The following is a 16,551-nucleotide window of genomic DNA, read 5'->3' as shown; positions in this document are numbered from 1 at the left end:
TATAATAGAAGAAGGTACAGAAGTTACAAATGTTAAAGATTGCTGCTCAGAATCTTCAAAATGTGATTGTTTACTCATAAACTGTTTTCACTATTTTGGTTAACTTTTTTATTTGGATGGTCCATAATAAAAAAAAGAATTTTTCGGTGTCCACTGTCCCCACCCACCATAAAGCCCTATGAGTGGATGCATTACAATGCCAAACAAGAACACTGCAGCAACACCAGGGTTTCATGAGCACTATACCCAAACACCAGCATCAGGTACAATGTCCACAACACCTGCTGAGAACATCCAACACTGGTACTTGGTTAACCCTAGGCCAAGTAAACCAGCCAACTGACCTAAGGGGAGCAACCCAGGGATTGCCCATCTACAGAAATTCAAGGCCACAGTGGTATGTTAAGGTTGGACCCCTCAACCATCAGAATCTTCTCCTCCTCTTCATGGGTCACCATGTACAACACACATGTTGGTGGATCTTCAGATCCCAAAAGAGGTAAACTAAAAGAACAGAACCTCCCCTGGGAGGTCCCCTCACAAATCACAAAAATCCAGAATGAGGGGAACAACTACCTGAAGAAATCCACAATGGTAAATATTATTCATCATGTAATTACACATTAAAACAATTACTTCAAAGATATCCACAATGATGTGCCTTTCTCCTTGTAATTAGACATTAAAACAATTACTTCAAAGATATCCACAATGATATGTACCATTCTCCATGCAATCAAACACTAAAACAATAACTTGAAAGATATCCACAATGATATGTGCCTTTCTCCTTGTAATTAGACATTAAAACAATTACTTCAAAGATATCCACAATGATATGTACCATTCTCCATGTAATTAGACATTAAAACAATTACTTCAAAAATATCCACAATGATATGTACCATTCTCCATGTAATTAGACATTAAAACAATTACTTCAAAGATATCCACAATGATATGTCCATTCTCCATGTAATTAGACATTAAAAAAATTACTTTAAAGATATCCACAATGATATGTACCATTCTCCATGTAATTAGACATTAAAACAATTACTTCAAAGATATCCACAATGATATGTACCATTCTCCATGTAATTAGACATTAAAACAATTACTTCAAAAATATCCACAATGATATGTACCATTCTCCATGTAATTAGACACTAAAATGATTACTTCAAGATATCCACAATATGTACCATTCTCCATGTAATTAGACATTAAAACAATTACTTCAAAAATATCCAGTGATATCTTCCATTCTCCATGTAATTATACATTAAAACAATTACTTCAAAGATGTAATTATATATGGTGAACCTGATGATGACCGAAGAAGGTCGAAACGTTTTTCGCTCTTCCATGTAAAATATTTTCTCAACCCAAAGGAGACGTTTTTTGCATAAAAAATTACTTAAAGATATCCACAATGATATGTACCAATTCTCTATGTAATTAGACACTAAAACGATTACTTCAAAGATATCCACAATGATATGTACCATTCTCCATGTAATTAGACATTAAAACAATTACTTCAAAATATCCACAATAATATGTACCATTATCGATGTAATTAGACATTAAAACAATTACTTCAAAGATATCCACAATGATGTGCCTTTCTCCATGCAATCAGACACTAAAACAATTACTTCAAAAATATCCACAATGATATGTACCAATTCTCTATGTAATTAGACACTAAAACGATTACTTCAAAGATATCCACAATGATATGTACCATTCTCCATGCAATTAGACATTAAAACAATTACATCAAAGATATCCACAATGATATGTACCATTATCCATGCAATTAGACATTAAAACAATTACTTCAAAAATATCCACAATGATATGTACCATTCTCCATGTAATTAGACATTAAAACAATTACTTCAAAGATATCCACAATACATACCATTCTCCATGTAATTATACATTAAAACAATAACTTCAAAGATATCCACAATGATATGTGCCATTCTCCATGTAATTAGACATTAAAACAATTACTTCAAAGATATCCACAATGATATGTACCATTCTCCATGTAATTATACATTAAAACAATAACTTCAAAGATATGTACCATTCTCCATGTAATTAGACATTAAAACAATTACTTCAAAGATATCCACAATAAGTACCATTCTCCATGTAATTATACATTAAAACAATTACTTCAAAGATATCCACAATGATATGTACCATTCTCCATGTAATTAGACATTAAAACAATTACTTCAAAGATATCCACAATGATATGTACCATTCTCCATGTAATTAGACATTAAAACAATTACTTCAAAGATATCCACAATATGTACCATTCTCCATGTAATTAGACATTAAAACAATTACTTCAAAGATATCCACAATGATATGTACCATTCTCCATGTAATTAGACATTAAAACAATTACTTCAAAGATATCCACAATGATATGTACCATTCTCCATGTAATTAGATATTAAAACACTACTTCAAAGATATCCACAATGATATGTACCATTCTCCATGTAATTAGACATTAAAACAATTACTTCAAAGATATCCACAATGATATGTACCATTATCCATGTAATTAGACATTAAAACAATTACTTCAAAGATATCCACAATGATATGTACCATTATCCATGTAATTAGACATTAAAACAATTACTTCAAAGATATCCACAATGATATACCATTCTCCATGTAATTAGACATTAAAACAATTACTTCAAAGATATCCACAATGATATGTACCATTCTCCATGTAATTAGACATTAAAACAATTACTTCAAAGATATCCACAATGATATGTACCATTCTCCATGTAATTAGACATTAAAACAATTACTTCAAAAATATCCACAATGATATGTACCATTATCCATGCAATTAGACATTAAAACAATTACTTCAAAAATATCCACAATGATATGTACCATTATCCATGTAATTAGACATTAAAACAATTACTTTCAAAAATATCCACAATGATATGTACCATTCTCCATGTAATTAGACATTAAAACAACTTCAAAGATATCCACAATATGTACCATTCTCCATGTAATTAGACATTAAAACAATTACTTCAAAGATATGTACCATTCTCCATGTAATTAGACATTAAAACAATTACTTCAAAGATATCCACAATGATATGTACCATTCTCCATGTAATTAGACATTAAAACAATTACTTCAAAGATATCCACAATGATATGTACCATTCTCCATGTAATTAGACATTAAAACAATTACTTCAAAGATATCCACAATGATATGTACCATTCTCCATGTAATTAGACATTAAAACAATTACTTCAAAGATATCCACAATGATATGTACCATTCTCCATGTAATTAGACATTAAAACAATTACTTCAAAGATATCCACAATGATATGTACCATTCTCCATGTAATTAGACATTAAAACAATTACTTCAAAGATATCCACAATGATATGTACCATTCTCCATGTAATTAGACATTAAAACAATTACTTCAAAGATATCCACAATGATATGTACCATTCTCCATGTAATTAGACATTAAAACAATTACTTCAAAGATATCCACAATGATATGTACCATTCTCCATGTAATTAGACATTAAAACAATTACTTCAAAGATATCCACAATGATATGTACCATTCTCCATGTAATTAGACATTAAAACAATTACTTCAAAGATATCCACAATGATATGTACCATTCTCCATGTAATTAGACATTAAAACAATTACTTCAAAGATATCCACAATGATATGTACCATTCTCCATGTAATTAGACATTAAAACAATTACTTCAAAGATATCCACAATGATATGTACCATTCTCCATGTAATTAGACATTAAAACAATTACTTCAAAGATATCCACAATGATATGTACCATTCTCCATGTAATTAGACATTAAAACAATTACTTCAAAGATATCCACAATGATATGTACCATTCTCCATGTAATTAGACATTAAAACAATTACTTCAAAGATATCCACAATGATATGTACCATTCTCCATGTAATTAGACATTAAAACAATTACTTCAAAGATATCCACAATGATATGTACCATTCTCCATGTAATTAGACATTAAAACAATTACTTCAAAGATATCCACAATGATATGTACCATTCTCCATGTAATTAGACATTAAAACAATTACTTCAAAGATATCCACAATGATATGTACCATTCTCCATGTAATTAGACATTAAAACAATTACTTCAAAGATATCCACAATGATATGTACCATTCTCCATGTAATTAGACATTAAAACAATTACTTCAAAGATATCCACAATGATATGTACCATTCTCCATGTAATTAGACATTAAAACAATTACTTCAAAGATATCCACAATGATATGTACCATTCTCCATGTAATTAGACATTAAAACAATTACTTCAAAGATATCCACAATGATATGTACCATTCTCCATGTAATTAGACATTAAAACAATTACTTCAAAGATATCCACAATGATATGTACCATTCTCCATGTAATTAGACATTAAAACAATTACTTCAAAGATATCCACAATGATATGTACCATTCTCCATGTAATTAGACATTAAAACAATTACTTCAAAGATATCCACACAATGATATGTACCATTCTCCATGTAATTAGACATTAAAACAATTACTTCAAAGATATCCACAATGATATGTACCATTCTCCATGTAATTAGACATTAAAACAATTACTTCAAAGATATCCACAATGATATGTACCATTCTCCATGTAATTAGACATTAAAACAATTACTTCAAGATATCCACAATATGTACCATTCTCCATGTAATTAGACATTAAAAAATTACTTCAAAGATATACCACAATGATATATGTACCATTCTCCATGTAATTAGACATTAAAACAATTACTTCAAAGATATCCACAATATGTACCATTCTCCATGTAATTAGACATTAAAACAATTACTTCAAAGATATCCACAATATGTACCATTCTCCATGTAATTAGACATTAAAAAATTACTTCAAAGATATCCACAATGATATGTACCATTCTCCATGTAATTAGACATTAAAACAATTACTTCAAAGATATCCACAATGATATGTACCATTCTCCATGTAATTAGACATTAAAACAATTACTTCAAAGATATCCACAATGATATGTACCATTCTCCATGTAATTAGACATTAAAACAATTACTTCAAAGATATCCACAAATATGTACCATTCTCCATGTAATTAGACATTAAAACAATTACTTCAAAGATATCCACAATGATATGTACCATTCTCCATGTAATTAGACATTAAAACAATTACTTCAAAAATATCCACAATGATATGTACCATTCTCCATGTAATTAGACATTAAAACAATTACTTCAAAGATATTCACAATGATATGTACCATTCTCCATGTAATTAGACATTAAAACAATTACTTCAAGATATCCACAATATGTACCATTCTCCATGTAATTAGACATTAAAACAATTACTTCAAAGATATCCACAATGATATGTACCATTCTCCATGTAATTAGACATTAAAACAATTACTTCAAAGATATCCACAATGATATGTACCATTCTCCATGTAACCTCAGAACTTTTATATTTTTGCTTCTTCAGTTTATTTTGTCCCCATTACTTTAAGACTTTTGTCAATATGATTGTTAATCCTTTGTTAGTTACTTTCATTTAAACTCTTATTTCTTAATTCTGTAAGCATGAAATGCATCACTTTTCTTATAATGTGATAAAAACAGTTACGTGAGAACATTATATCTACCCTGGTACACACAATTTATCTTGTAAATAGAAATAAAATTAATTGCAATCACTTGAAACCATGGTGGAATCCACACTGGTATTAACTATTCCCTTGTAAGTAGATATAAAAAATTACTGAAGAACATGATAACATGTATGGTGATTTATACTTTTATATAAATGGAGATTTAATATAATTACCTGAGAACGTGACTGCATCCACGCTGGTATGCACCATTTTCCATGGAGGCTGCTGATAAAGGTCCCATCTGCTGAGTTCTTACAATTTTCAGGTGTTCCAATATTTTCTCATTTTCCTATGTGAGATAGTCAATGGTGGAACAAAATTTACCACATCAATCAAAAGCATTTTGAATATTTCCTAGAGACATGAATAATCTTTAAGTGACATGCCTCTTCACTTCTTCCAAATACATTTACATTACTAACATATAAAAAAAATATGTATTGCACTTGAATGTTGGAAATACATCTTTGCTAATTAAAGCATTTATTTTCTTATGGAGATACAAAAGTTTATTTATACCATGATTATACTTTAAAACTCAGGAAAGAAACTAAGTTTTTCTCAAGAACTTTGCTATAATGTTGTGTATGATTATAACCAATGGCAAAAATCAAAATTAATTGAAAATTTATGTTACAAGATCTTCTACATAACATCACATTCATGGTATGAACTTATTTTCATATGCTCTCAATGAACAGGTAGATTTAAACAGTTTGAATACATCTTTGGTGTTAAATTCACTTATTTTTTGTGGAGATGGTTTACCACAGGTTTGTTACGTAGCTGTGCATGTATCATACTTTGATTAAATTGTTGTGAATTGGCACTTGTTGTATATTGCTGAATCATGTCAGTAGAACCTTCCAAGATTTTCACACTATCACAAATTATTGCATCATAATATCCCATGAAAACCATTGTGTAAAGCAACTGAGGCCTCTTTCAGACAACAAATATGCATCCAAAATGCACTTTGAGTTGGTCACTTAGATATATCTAGACAGTCTGAGTGGGAGTTTAGCCATAAAGAGTGTATTCTGGCTATTTCTGAAGTGAAATTATCACAGACTGTATTGTAACAACAAAGTAAAAATTATATAATATGAACAAGATTGTGTGAGCTTTAAGAAAAGGAGACAACAATTTAAAGATTTGGATACAACTGTAATAGCCAACAGTGTAATGAACATTTGAATATGTTTGACTTGTTTTAATTTACTATTATTTAAAAAAAAGTGAACTCTATGCTGTTTCTTCACTGTTGAAATGCCAACAAGTCAGACACTTACTGTAAAGCATAGGCCTATAAATTCACAGCTGAAGCAATAGAATAAATATTGTAGAGGCCACATATACACCATTTTAACTGGCTTTGATAAGTGGATGGTGAAGGGCAAATAACTTAGCCTTAAAGATGGTGATATATGAGAGTTTGTTACACAACAACAAGACATAAAGAGAGAAACAAACAACAAAAAAGAGAAGAAGAAAAAGAAAGGCTGAAAAAAGAAATGAAAAACTGGAAACTGAGAGAGAGGAGAGACTAAAAAACAAAGAGAATATAACAGTACAACTTGAAGTCACTAAGTTTAACAAGCAAATTGAAGGATCATTAACAATGGGCTGACAAAACTTGATGAATAGAAAGACAACATGAATGATCTAATGAGAAGTGAAAGATTCACCCCTCAAGGTCAAAACTGGGACAATCCTTTTCACAGTAAAAGGACTACAAGTGTATGTAGGTGTAATATCAGAAGATGCCATGGACTAGAATATGTTAAAAATTGCCTTGCTGAAATGCAATGAAATTACATAGGATGGTTTTTGTTAGAATTTAGAAAAGGCAAAGTTGACACTAGAGAAACTATATTTCAGTTTGTGGCATGTCTACAGCAATATTTCACAAGGTGAATTTACATGGCCAAGTGTGAAGATAGTTTTGAAGGACTGGTAAACCTACTAACAGATGAATAATTCATTATCATGTACTCCACTTACATGTCATTTTTTGTACCAGAAAGAGCACCAAATGACATGATAAAGATGATCAAGCTGGCAAAATAGAATGTGGAAGCCCATGGGGAGAACATAACAGGCAAATCAATCATAACCATTCAAAGCCAAGAAGAGGGATTACAAGCAGGATGCCACCACAGGTGACAAGAAGTCGTCAGACAAATGGGAGATACTACACTTGTTAGAAAATGAGACATATTGTGATATGATTGCAAGTTTGCAACCAACAAGAATCTCAAATCAAGCAGTTAGAGTTACCTACAAAGATGGTGCTAGTAAGATACTAGAGAAGAATGATTGTCACTGTTGCCAGAAATCACATAAAATAATTCATGATTACACAGTACTTGAATGACAGTCAGTTCAAATTAACAAACGGATCAATCACAACTTATCAGTAGGTGAACACTATGTTTGGCAACAAGAACATGACAGTGAAATGAAACACTGGGAGCAGTAATGAGAATTACTCTAGTATCAAATGACCAGATAATGGCAAAAGTACATATATGTGTGCTGACTGATGGGGCAGTGAGAAAGTTTCCTATAGTAACAATAAAGGGAAACTCCATACTATGTGGGAGACCTTGAGACAACACATAAGAAAGCACCCATCTATGACATGGTAATCAGCAATATACCTGACAACAGAAATTTGAAAGAACTAGACAGAAAGGAGACTGATGAAGTATCTGCAGTCACCACAAGAATTCAAAAAAATAAAAGCAAAACATCAACCCTCTGGAAATCTCAAAAAGTGACATTGTGTATGTATGTCTATGGGAATTGAAGGAAGCACAGAAGAAAGACCCTTCAATGATGAAACTTTGAAACAATGTCTAAGAGACAATTGAGCACAAAACTGAGGAAAAAAAGGATATACAGAACAGAGAATCAGAAGAAAGTGCTGTATCAGATCTATCAAAGCACTTCTACCAGAAGTTAAACAGATCATTGTACCAACAAAGCACTAGACTCAAGTAATGGCCAACAAGTAACTTGTGAAATGACACCAAGGAATAAAGAAGATGGCATACAAAATAAAGGGACTCTACCTAGAATGAATGTAGCCATAGAGCCATGAGATGAAATGTCTCTTATGGGAGTGCTATCCAACACAGTTGCCATGGACTTGATTGGACAACTAACACCTGACATGAGCAATATGTATGTGATGATAGTAGCTATGTAACACGTTACCCAGAAGCCATAGCACTACCAAAGACAGAGAAACTCGCAGAAACCTTCCTTATAAGTGTTCTGCAGAGAAGGGTTTTAAAAAGAAGTCTCAAGTGACAGAGGGACCTAGTTTACCTCAAAATTGATTCAAGAGGTGTGCAGACTCATCAGCACTAAGCAGTTCTTTGCAAGACAGTTGATGACGTCCTAAAGAGCATGATGAAAATGTTCGAGAAAAGACCACGTGACCAGGACAAGTACCTCAAGGCAGTAGTATTTGCTTATTAATAATTCTCGTACGTAAATATAAGACTTTCAGTATTCATGTTACTGCATGGAAGAGCAGTATGAGGTCCAATGCAGATACTGTGAAAACTGTTCACAGAAGAAGAAGAGTCAGAAGTGATGCACATATACCAATATGTGTTCGACCTAAGAAACCAACTGTAGACGACTTGTCAACTCACTCAAACAAGTTTGTATGCAGCCGATGTCAGACAGAAATGTTTCTATGATAAGAAGTCCAAGGATTAACATTTCAGAAAGAAGGTTTCTGTTCCTTAAAGACACAACAAACTCATCTGAAGGTTAGTAATTTTCACACACAAAAAAAAATGAAAATCTGAGACCACTGGGTGTAGATGACATGTACAAAAGTGTCAACATCAATGAAGAAATTAATGACAAATTGAAGAAAGAAGTAGCAGTGTGCATCTGTCTCCACAGACAGATAAAGCCAGACAGACTGTGACCATGACCAAGAACTCAGTCAAAGTGAAGCCCTACCAAATGTTCTAAATAATAAAAGCCTGATTAAGCTAAAAGTTAAAGTAATGTTAGAAGCTGGAATAACTGGGCCTTTGAATTAAGTTTACTGTTCACTGGTGGTAATCATGAAGACCATGAATGTCTCACAACCATCTGTACAGATTTCCAGAAAATAAACTTTATGACAGAATTTGGCTCCAAACCTATGGGCAACCCAGATGCTATTGCAGTGAAAATAAATGGGCCCAAGTTCTTCACTAAGGTCAATCTCAGAAAAGTGTATTGGCAAAGTTTAAAGAGAAGACAGCCTTTTTGACACCTGATGAATGGTACCAATTCAAGAAAGATGCCATCTGGATTAATCAATTCAGCAGCAGCATTCAACTTCTTGATGAGAAAAATGTTGCAAAAAAACCACCAACATTGTGTATGATGTAACCATCTGAAGAAACTCAAGGATCTGTTCAGAAAGACACTGAGCAGTGAGATCTGTGACTCAAGAAGTGTTTGGCCACCATACTGACATTTGGAACTTCTTCAACAGTCTGTATGGAAGGAGTTCATCATCCAAATGAATCATCAACCACTTGCAAAGATCCAGAAGTATAAAACTGACTGTGCAATAATCATGAGTTAGGTATTGTACCCCAAGAACTTCTGGTCCCACATTGAATCCAACAAGAGGACTGCAAATGTTGGTGCAGACTGTATGAGTAGATTTTTTGGATGAACTGGAAACAGTCTTTGTATATAGTACAAAAAATAATTGTAAACACGTTTCTTAAAGAGAAGCTTATTGTTATATCCACACAAGTGTTTAAGTTTAATGTAAGTGTTATTACTTAAGTAGTATAAGAGAGAGTGTTCAATTTAGTTATTTTTAGTAGCAGTAGTTTATAATTACTTTTCTGTGTATGAATCACAGACTGTGATTTATACTTGCTGTACTATTGCATTATTTTATTAGAAACTTCTAAATTTTTCTCATTGTTTTGATTGAATATTATTTTATCACAATAACTCATAATGTGAAGAATGTTTAAGACCTCTGTGAGGTTATAAATGTGTGTCAAAAATGTAGTTTGGGTTAGTTTGATTGAACAGATAGATCTAGCCTGTGTGATTGTGAGTTTAGCCATAAAAAAGCATATATTGGTGATTTCTAACTTGAAATTATCACAAACTATATTGTAACAACATAGAAGACAAGAATTAATTTGTTTTGTAAATTGGATTCTAAAGTAACTGGACCAGGCTATGTGGATTTTGATGAAAAGAAGACAAGTATTTAATGCTCTAGATACAACTGTGCTAGCAAATAATGAAAAAAACATTTGTTTATACATTTTAATTGTTTTAATACATTATTACCTGAAACAAGAGAACTGTATGCTGTTTGTTTGTTATTGAAATTTGTTGCCAAGTCCCAGACACCAACTACAAAGAATCCAGCCCATATATATATATATATATTTATATATACAATAAACTAAAACACCCTGACAACAAACAAGGTAAACAGATGCAAATCTCTATGTCACCTGTTCCAAATAAATAGCTAGATTTAAAATAAAAGCCATAACTAGGATAAACAAATGCACATACTTATTTTAATCTGTTTCAAATAAATAGCTAAATTTAAACTAAGAACTATTACTATGATACAGATACACATACTTATTTTCATCCCTTTCAAATAAATGACTAGATTTCAACTATATACAACAACTACAATAAGTAGATGTACATAGTTCTTTAAGGGAGCCATTTTCTTTTCCCATGATGTAGATTTAGTTTGAATATTCATACAGTGTAGATAATATATATACATACATACAATAACAATTACAAAATATGATACTTTTGTTGATATTATATTTTCTTGACTAATAAGTAATAGCAAAAAAAAGACGATTTGTTTTAAAATTACAAAATAGTTTTCCACTACAGTTTATGGAATCAATGAAATGGACAATCTTAGCTCAACTTTTACTATGTAAGAGAACTCATAATTTTTCAAACTGTGTGACTTAAAAAGGACATGAACTCAAGTGTTCTTGTTTTAATATATATTATTTATTATTTGAATGTTTACTCACACAATAATATTCCAAACATAACTCATAAACAACTTGATATATCTTATATATGAGTTCTGATCAAAAAGATTTCTTCTGTTACAGGTGCCAGTACAGAGGCAGTAAGCTTTACTGAGGTGTGTACAAAGTACAAATAGTGATCTACCTCACGGATAAACCACTTATCCAGACCTTATACCCGTGTTCAAAGACAGAAGCATCTCTTGCTTCTGTTGAAATATAAATGGACAGAAAATAAAAGCAACATGTTTGCATCAAATTTTTATGAAAAATGGTACAGTAGGAACAGAAATCATTGAAATGTTAAGAACTGCTTTTAATTATGATTGCTTAAGTAAAACTGTTGTTTATCAGTGGATAAAACACTTCCAAGATGTCCAGAAATCAGTCAAAGATGACGACCATTCTGGGCAATCACCGACATCATCCACTGATGAAATGGTTGCTAAGATGAAAGAAAATAGTCAAAGTCATCAAAGATTAACTATTCATGAAATTGCTGACAAACTGAACATTTCCTTTGCATTATGTCATGTGATTTTAGCTGAAAAACTCTGCATGTGTCAAGTGTCTGCAAAATTTTTTCCAAGGCTGTTGATGGATGACCAAAAGTTTCACCATCAACAAGTGTGTGAGGATCTGAAAAGAAGGCTAGAAATTGATCCAAATTTCATCAACATCATTATTACTGGTGATTGAGTCATGGGTACACAGTTATGACCCTGAAACGAAATTTCAGTCACCCCAGTGGAAATCTCCATCATCACCACTTCCAAAAAAACATGACAGTCTTGATCAAATGTAAAGACAATGTTGATCGTGTTTTTTGATGTTCAAGGTATTGTTCATCATGAATGCGTGCCTAATGGCCAGACAGTTAACCAAGCATTTTATAAAAAGGTCCTAATTTGCTTGAGGGAAGAAATTAGAAGAAACTGCTGCGAGCTGTGGAAAATGATTATTGGTTTCTCTGTCACGACAATGCACCTTCACATAGTGCTGTATCTGTTCAAGAACGTTTGGCAGAAAGAAACATTCCTGTGATACCACACCCCTGTAATCTCCCAATCTTGCCACATGTGATTTTGTTCTGTTCCCAAAATCAAAATTAAGTTGAAAGGAAGGTGATTTGATGACATTCCAACCATCCACAATTGTGTGAAAGCAGAACTTAGTCACACAAAAGTTGAAGGCTTTCGAAAATGGCAGGAACATCAGGACAAGTGTGTATTAGCTGGAGGGATTACTTTGAACGGGATATAATATAATACTGATGTATGTACATTGTTCTGTGCAATAAAAGTGAAGTCTTAGAACTTTTGACCATACATCATATATTGCAAATAGTGGTCTCTGTTCAATCATTTGCCTGTCTCCAGTTTGAAAAGTTGCACAAAGAAACAAAACTCAACATTTACTTTTGAAATTACAGAAGAACAGACATGGATAATGTTGATGCCAAATTTTATTTCACAAACAGGATATTCTACATTAAATGTTAGAAAGTAATCATACTGTCATTCAAATTTCAAAATGTAACATAACTTAAAGAATAAAAATGTACATTTACCATATGTTATTGCTGAGCACCACTTAGGATGACTAAAATGCTCAACAATTACTTTTGCAGTGTGTGGTACAAATATGTCAGAGGCTTGACACTGAGTGAAACCAAGAGTGCAACACAATAAACATTTTCTTAAAGTCTACAATATAATTTAAATTGAAAGATCCAATGGGTCATTTAGGTTGGGGCTAGAAGGGGCTCAGCCCTAGGGCTTATGGTCTTAATGGAGGCCCATTGTAGGACCCTCAAAGATTATTAGCCACTAAGCACATACAACCTTTAATCCACCACTGGAAAGATCAACATAAACGTTCCTATTATTTGAGATAAGTATGTTTGTTTGTTGTAAATAAGCTAACTTTAAAATTTACTTTCTTAATTAGTAATTTTTACAATTACTAATTAAGAAACAAGGGCACTTGGCAAAAAAGTGTCATCCATAAGTTACTACATATTAAACTTGTTATATAAATGACTATATATTAGTTATTAAAAGTTTCTCATACCTTTTCTTTAACAGAAAGAAGAATTTTTCCAACTGCAACTTCCCAGTTATCAGAAGAAATCTGCTACAAATTTGATAAATAAAAAATGGAGTTACAAAACTGTACTAAGGTACAGGTAACATGGAACAATTAGCAGGCAAAAATATACACATTCTTAGAATGAACTTCATTTATTACCTTTTAACTGAAACTATATTGACTATTAAAATACACATAGCTGCACCAATTATTAATCTTTTGTATTTTCTCCCTTGTTTATAATGCCTTAAAGTGTTCTGCAGAATCAAGCAATTTTCACTTTTCAAAGTTAAATGTAAAATAATAAAAATAAACTTTTCTAGAAAGTTCATCATTGAACCACTGTCCTTTTTAGTTGGGAAATTACAGCTCCACAATGATTTACAGATACCAATCAAGAAAGAGACTACCTAAATGGCACCTAAAGATACAGTTATGGTTGGACCTATGTTAAAGAGTCACCATTAAGATAACTGATCACCAACTTGTTTCATAGTTCCTCATGTTAAATAAACATCTGGTACCACTGGAATCTGTGGTAATTAACCTGAACAGAAAATAGAGAGAGAAGACAAAGAGGGAATCAGAAAAATTTTGTCAGCAGTTATTTAAAATGTAAGCAGTGATCTGTCATCGCACTCACAAATGGTCCCTATATTAAACAGAGAGACGACTGGGTACTTACTGTCTTGCAAAACAACACATTCTTCTTGTGAAACTTAAAAGTCTTATACAAGAAGTTCAAGAACAGAGATGGAAGCCACACAACAAGCTGTTTTCTAGATTATGGAAAACAATGAACTGCAAATAGAAAGTTCCATGACATAATATCTGATAACAATTTCCAGGCAGTACTGTATAAAGTTAAAATTTTCCAACACCATAAATGTACTTGCAATAAAAACTTAGATCCTCTCACATAACAATTTTTTTTTCAGGTCATACTGCCCTCCACATGCACAATTTGTTACTCTCCACTAGCCTTGAGACTCACACCTCAATTCACATTTCCACATGCTATTGATGAACTGTAGTATAAAATGAGCATGAGACAACTTTCCACCAATAGGGGTGTGATGTACTATCCTAGCACAGCTGGCATAATCTATAATAATTATTCAATTATCACTTTAAATTACTCAATTAAAGATGTACTGGAAGTAAACAAGAAGGGTGGGAAGTGTGACAGAGGTAAGTACCTATACGAAATACATTTTCAACATTGGAAAACCTTAACATTCAATACAATATCTTACCTACCCTCACATTAGAGCTTAAATCCCACACTAAAACAGTGGAGAAACCAAAACAAAAGCAACTTAGGTGAACTCCCTTCAGAAAGTGCCTGAAGAAAACAATGGAGCACAATACCCTATACTACAAAAGCATAGGAACACACATGCAGGGTATAGTCTTCACCTGTAGTGAAGATACGTGTCACCAAGAAAACAAGTCCAGTATGGAAAATGGATATGCTTGATGGTGTAGTAGCTAGGTGCAATAGAAAGTACATGGTAGGTTAACTCTAGTCCAAAACCAGGTAGTATTGAATACATGTCTTCTAGTCTACAGAAGGAGAAGGGTCCCAAAAATCTTTACTTCAATGGCAGGAAGCAGAAAGGAAAAGCAACATTTTTTCTGGCAACTTAGATACGGCAAATGTTTGAAGACCCAGTACACAACTAAGAAAAGGCTACCTGAGAACTTAACACCTGGGAAATGGTAAAAAAAAAAAAGGGAATGCAAACATGGTGGGTCAACTCCAGTCATAAACCATGTAGTGTCAGGAATTTTTGTCTGGTCCATGGTAGGTGTAGGGTCCCTATCATTCATACTTGGGAGGCCGTATGCTGACTGGTTATATGTGACTCAAACACAAGACTGCATGAGAACTGATATTCAAGTGATAGTAAAATGTGGGAAAAAGTTAGCCAGGAGTAAAATGCATGAGGCAGACTTGTTTAACAGAAAACCATACAATATTGGGAATTTTTCATCCATTGCTCAGTAGTAAAAGGATACACACTATATGCACTAGCAGAGCACCACCACCCTACTCTCTACTGATTGAAAGTTGTCATGCACTTGACGAAGCCTTCATGGTCCACCACTCCAGCAGTTAGAAACTGGTAAGTTCCAAGAACTTCCATACTGCACTGAAAGGGAGATATACCATGTAGAATACAGAGAAATGAAACACTTTACAATATTTTAGTAAAACTACACAGGCAGATGAAAACATATGAGAACAAAATAGGGTGGGGTTAAAGGACTTAAGTAACAAGGGCATTATGCTCCTAACAAATGGTAGCAACAAATCAACCAAATATGAAAGGATAATGCTGAAGAAGATAAACACACAACTGTAGAAAAGATAAGTAAAAGAGCATGCACCAAAACACCATTGTAAGATTGGAGATTTCTACAGAAATAAGGTGAATGAAACAAACTTGAGGAAACTAAATTGTACAAAAGAATAAAAAAGGTTTAGGTAGTTTCAAGTCAGCATTGGTACATGATTAGGATGCAGGTAATAATAAAAAAAACTGACAAAATTCCTTCCATCTCAAACAAGAAA

At 32.5% G+C, this 16,551-nt stretch overlaps 1 protein-coding gene across 7 annotated transcripts in view; it reads right to left on the bottom strand.

Annotated features, from left to right (window-relative positions):
* LOC143242565 (serine/threonine-protein kinase atr-like) overlaps positions 1–16,551 on the bottom strand; it is a 100,837-nt gene that overhangs the window by 70,402 nt on the left and 13,884 nt on the right. For 6 of the 7 annotated variants that reach the window (XR_013022930.1, XR_013022932.1, XR_013022931.1 and 3 more), the window contains 3 exons: positions 13,956–14,018; positions 11,155–11,220; positions 5,988–6,103 (listed from right to left, as the gene is read on the bottom strand). Coding sequence is in view for 3 of the 7 variants with exons in the window: in XM_076486034.1 (XP_076342149.1) it covers positions 5,988–6,103; positions 11,155–11,220; positions 13,956–14,018 (245 nt within the window). In the remaining 4 variants the exon portion in view is untranslated. The remainder of the gene's footprint in view (positions 1–5,987; positions 6,104–11,154; positions 11,221–13,955; positions 14,019–16,551) is intronic. The other variant, XR_013022933.1, reaches the window with a different exon arrangement.

Source organism: Tachypleus tridentatus, unplaced genomic scaffold (assembly GCF_004210375.1).
Source record: "Tachypleus tridentatus isolate NWPU-2018 unplaced genomic scaffold, ASM421037v1 Hic_cluster_2, whole genome shotgun sequence".
Lineage (NCBI taxonomy): Eukaryota > Metazoa > Arthropoda > Merostomata > Xiphosura > Limulidae > Tachypleus > Tachypleus tridentatus.
Note: the sequence above shows the minus strand (reverse complement) of the source record. Positions and strands in the feature narration are given on the sequence as shown.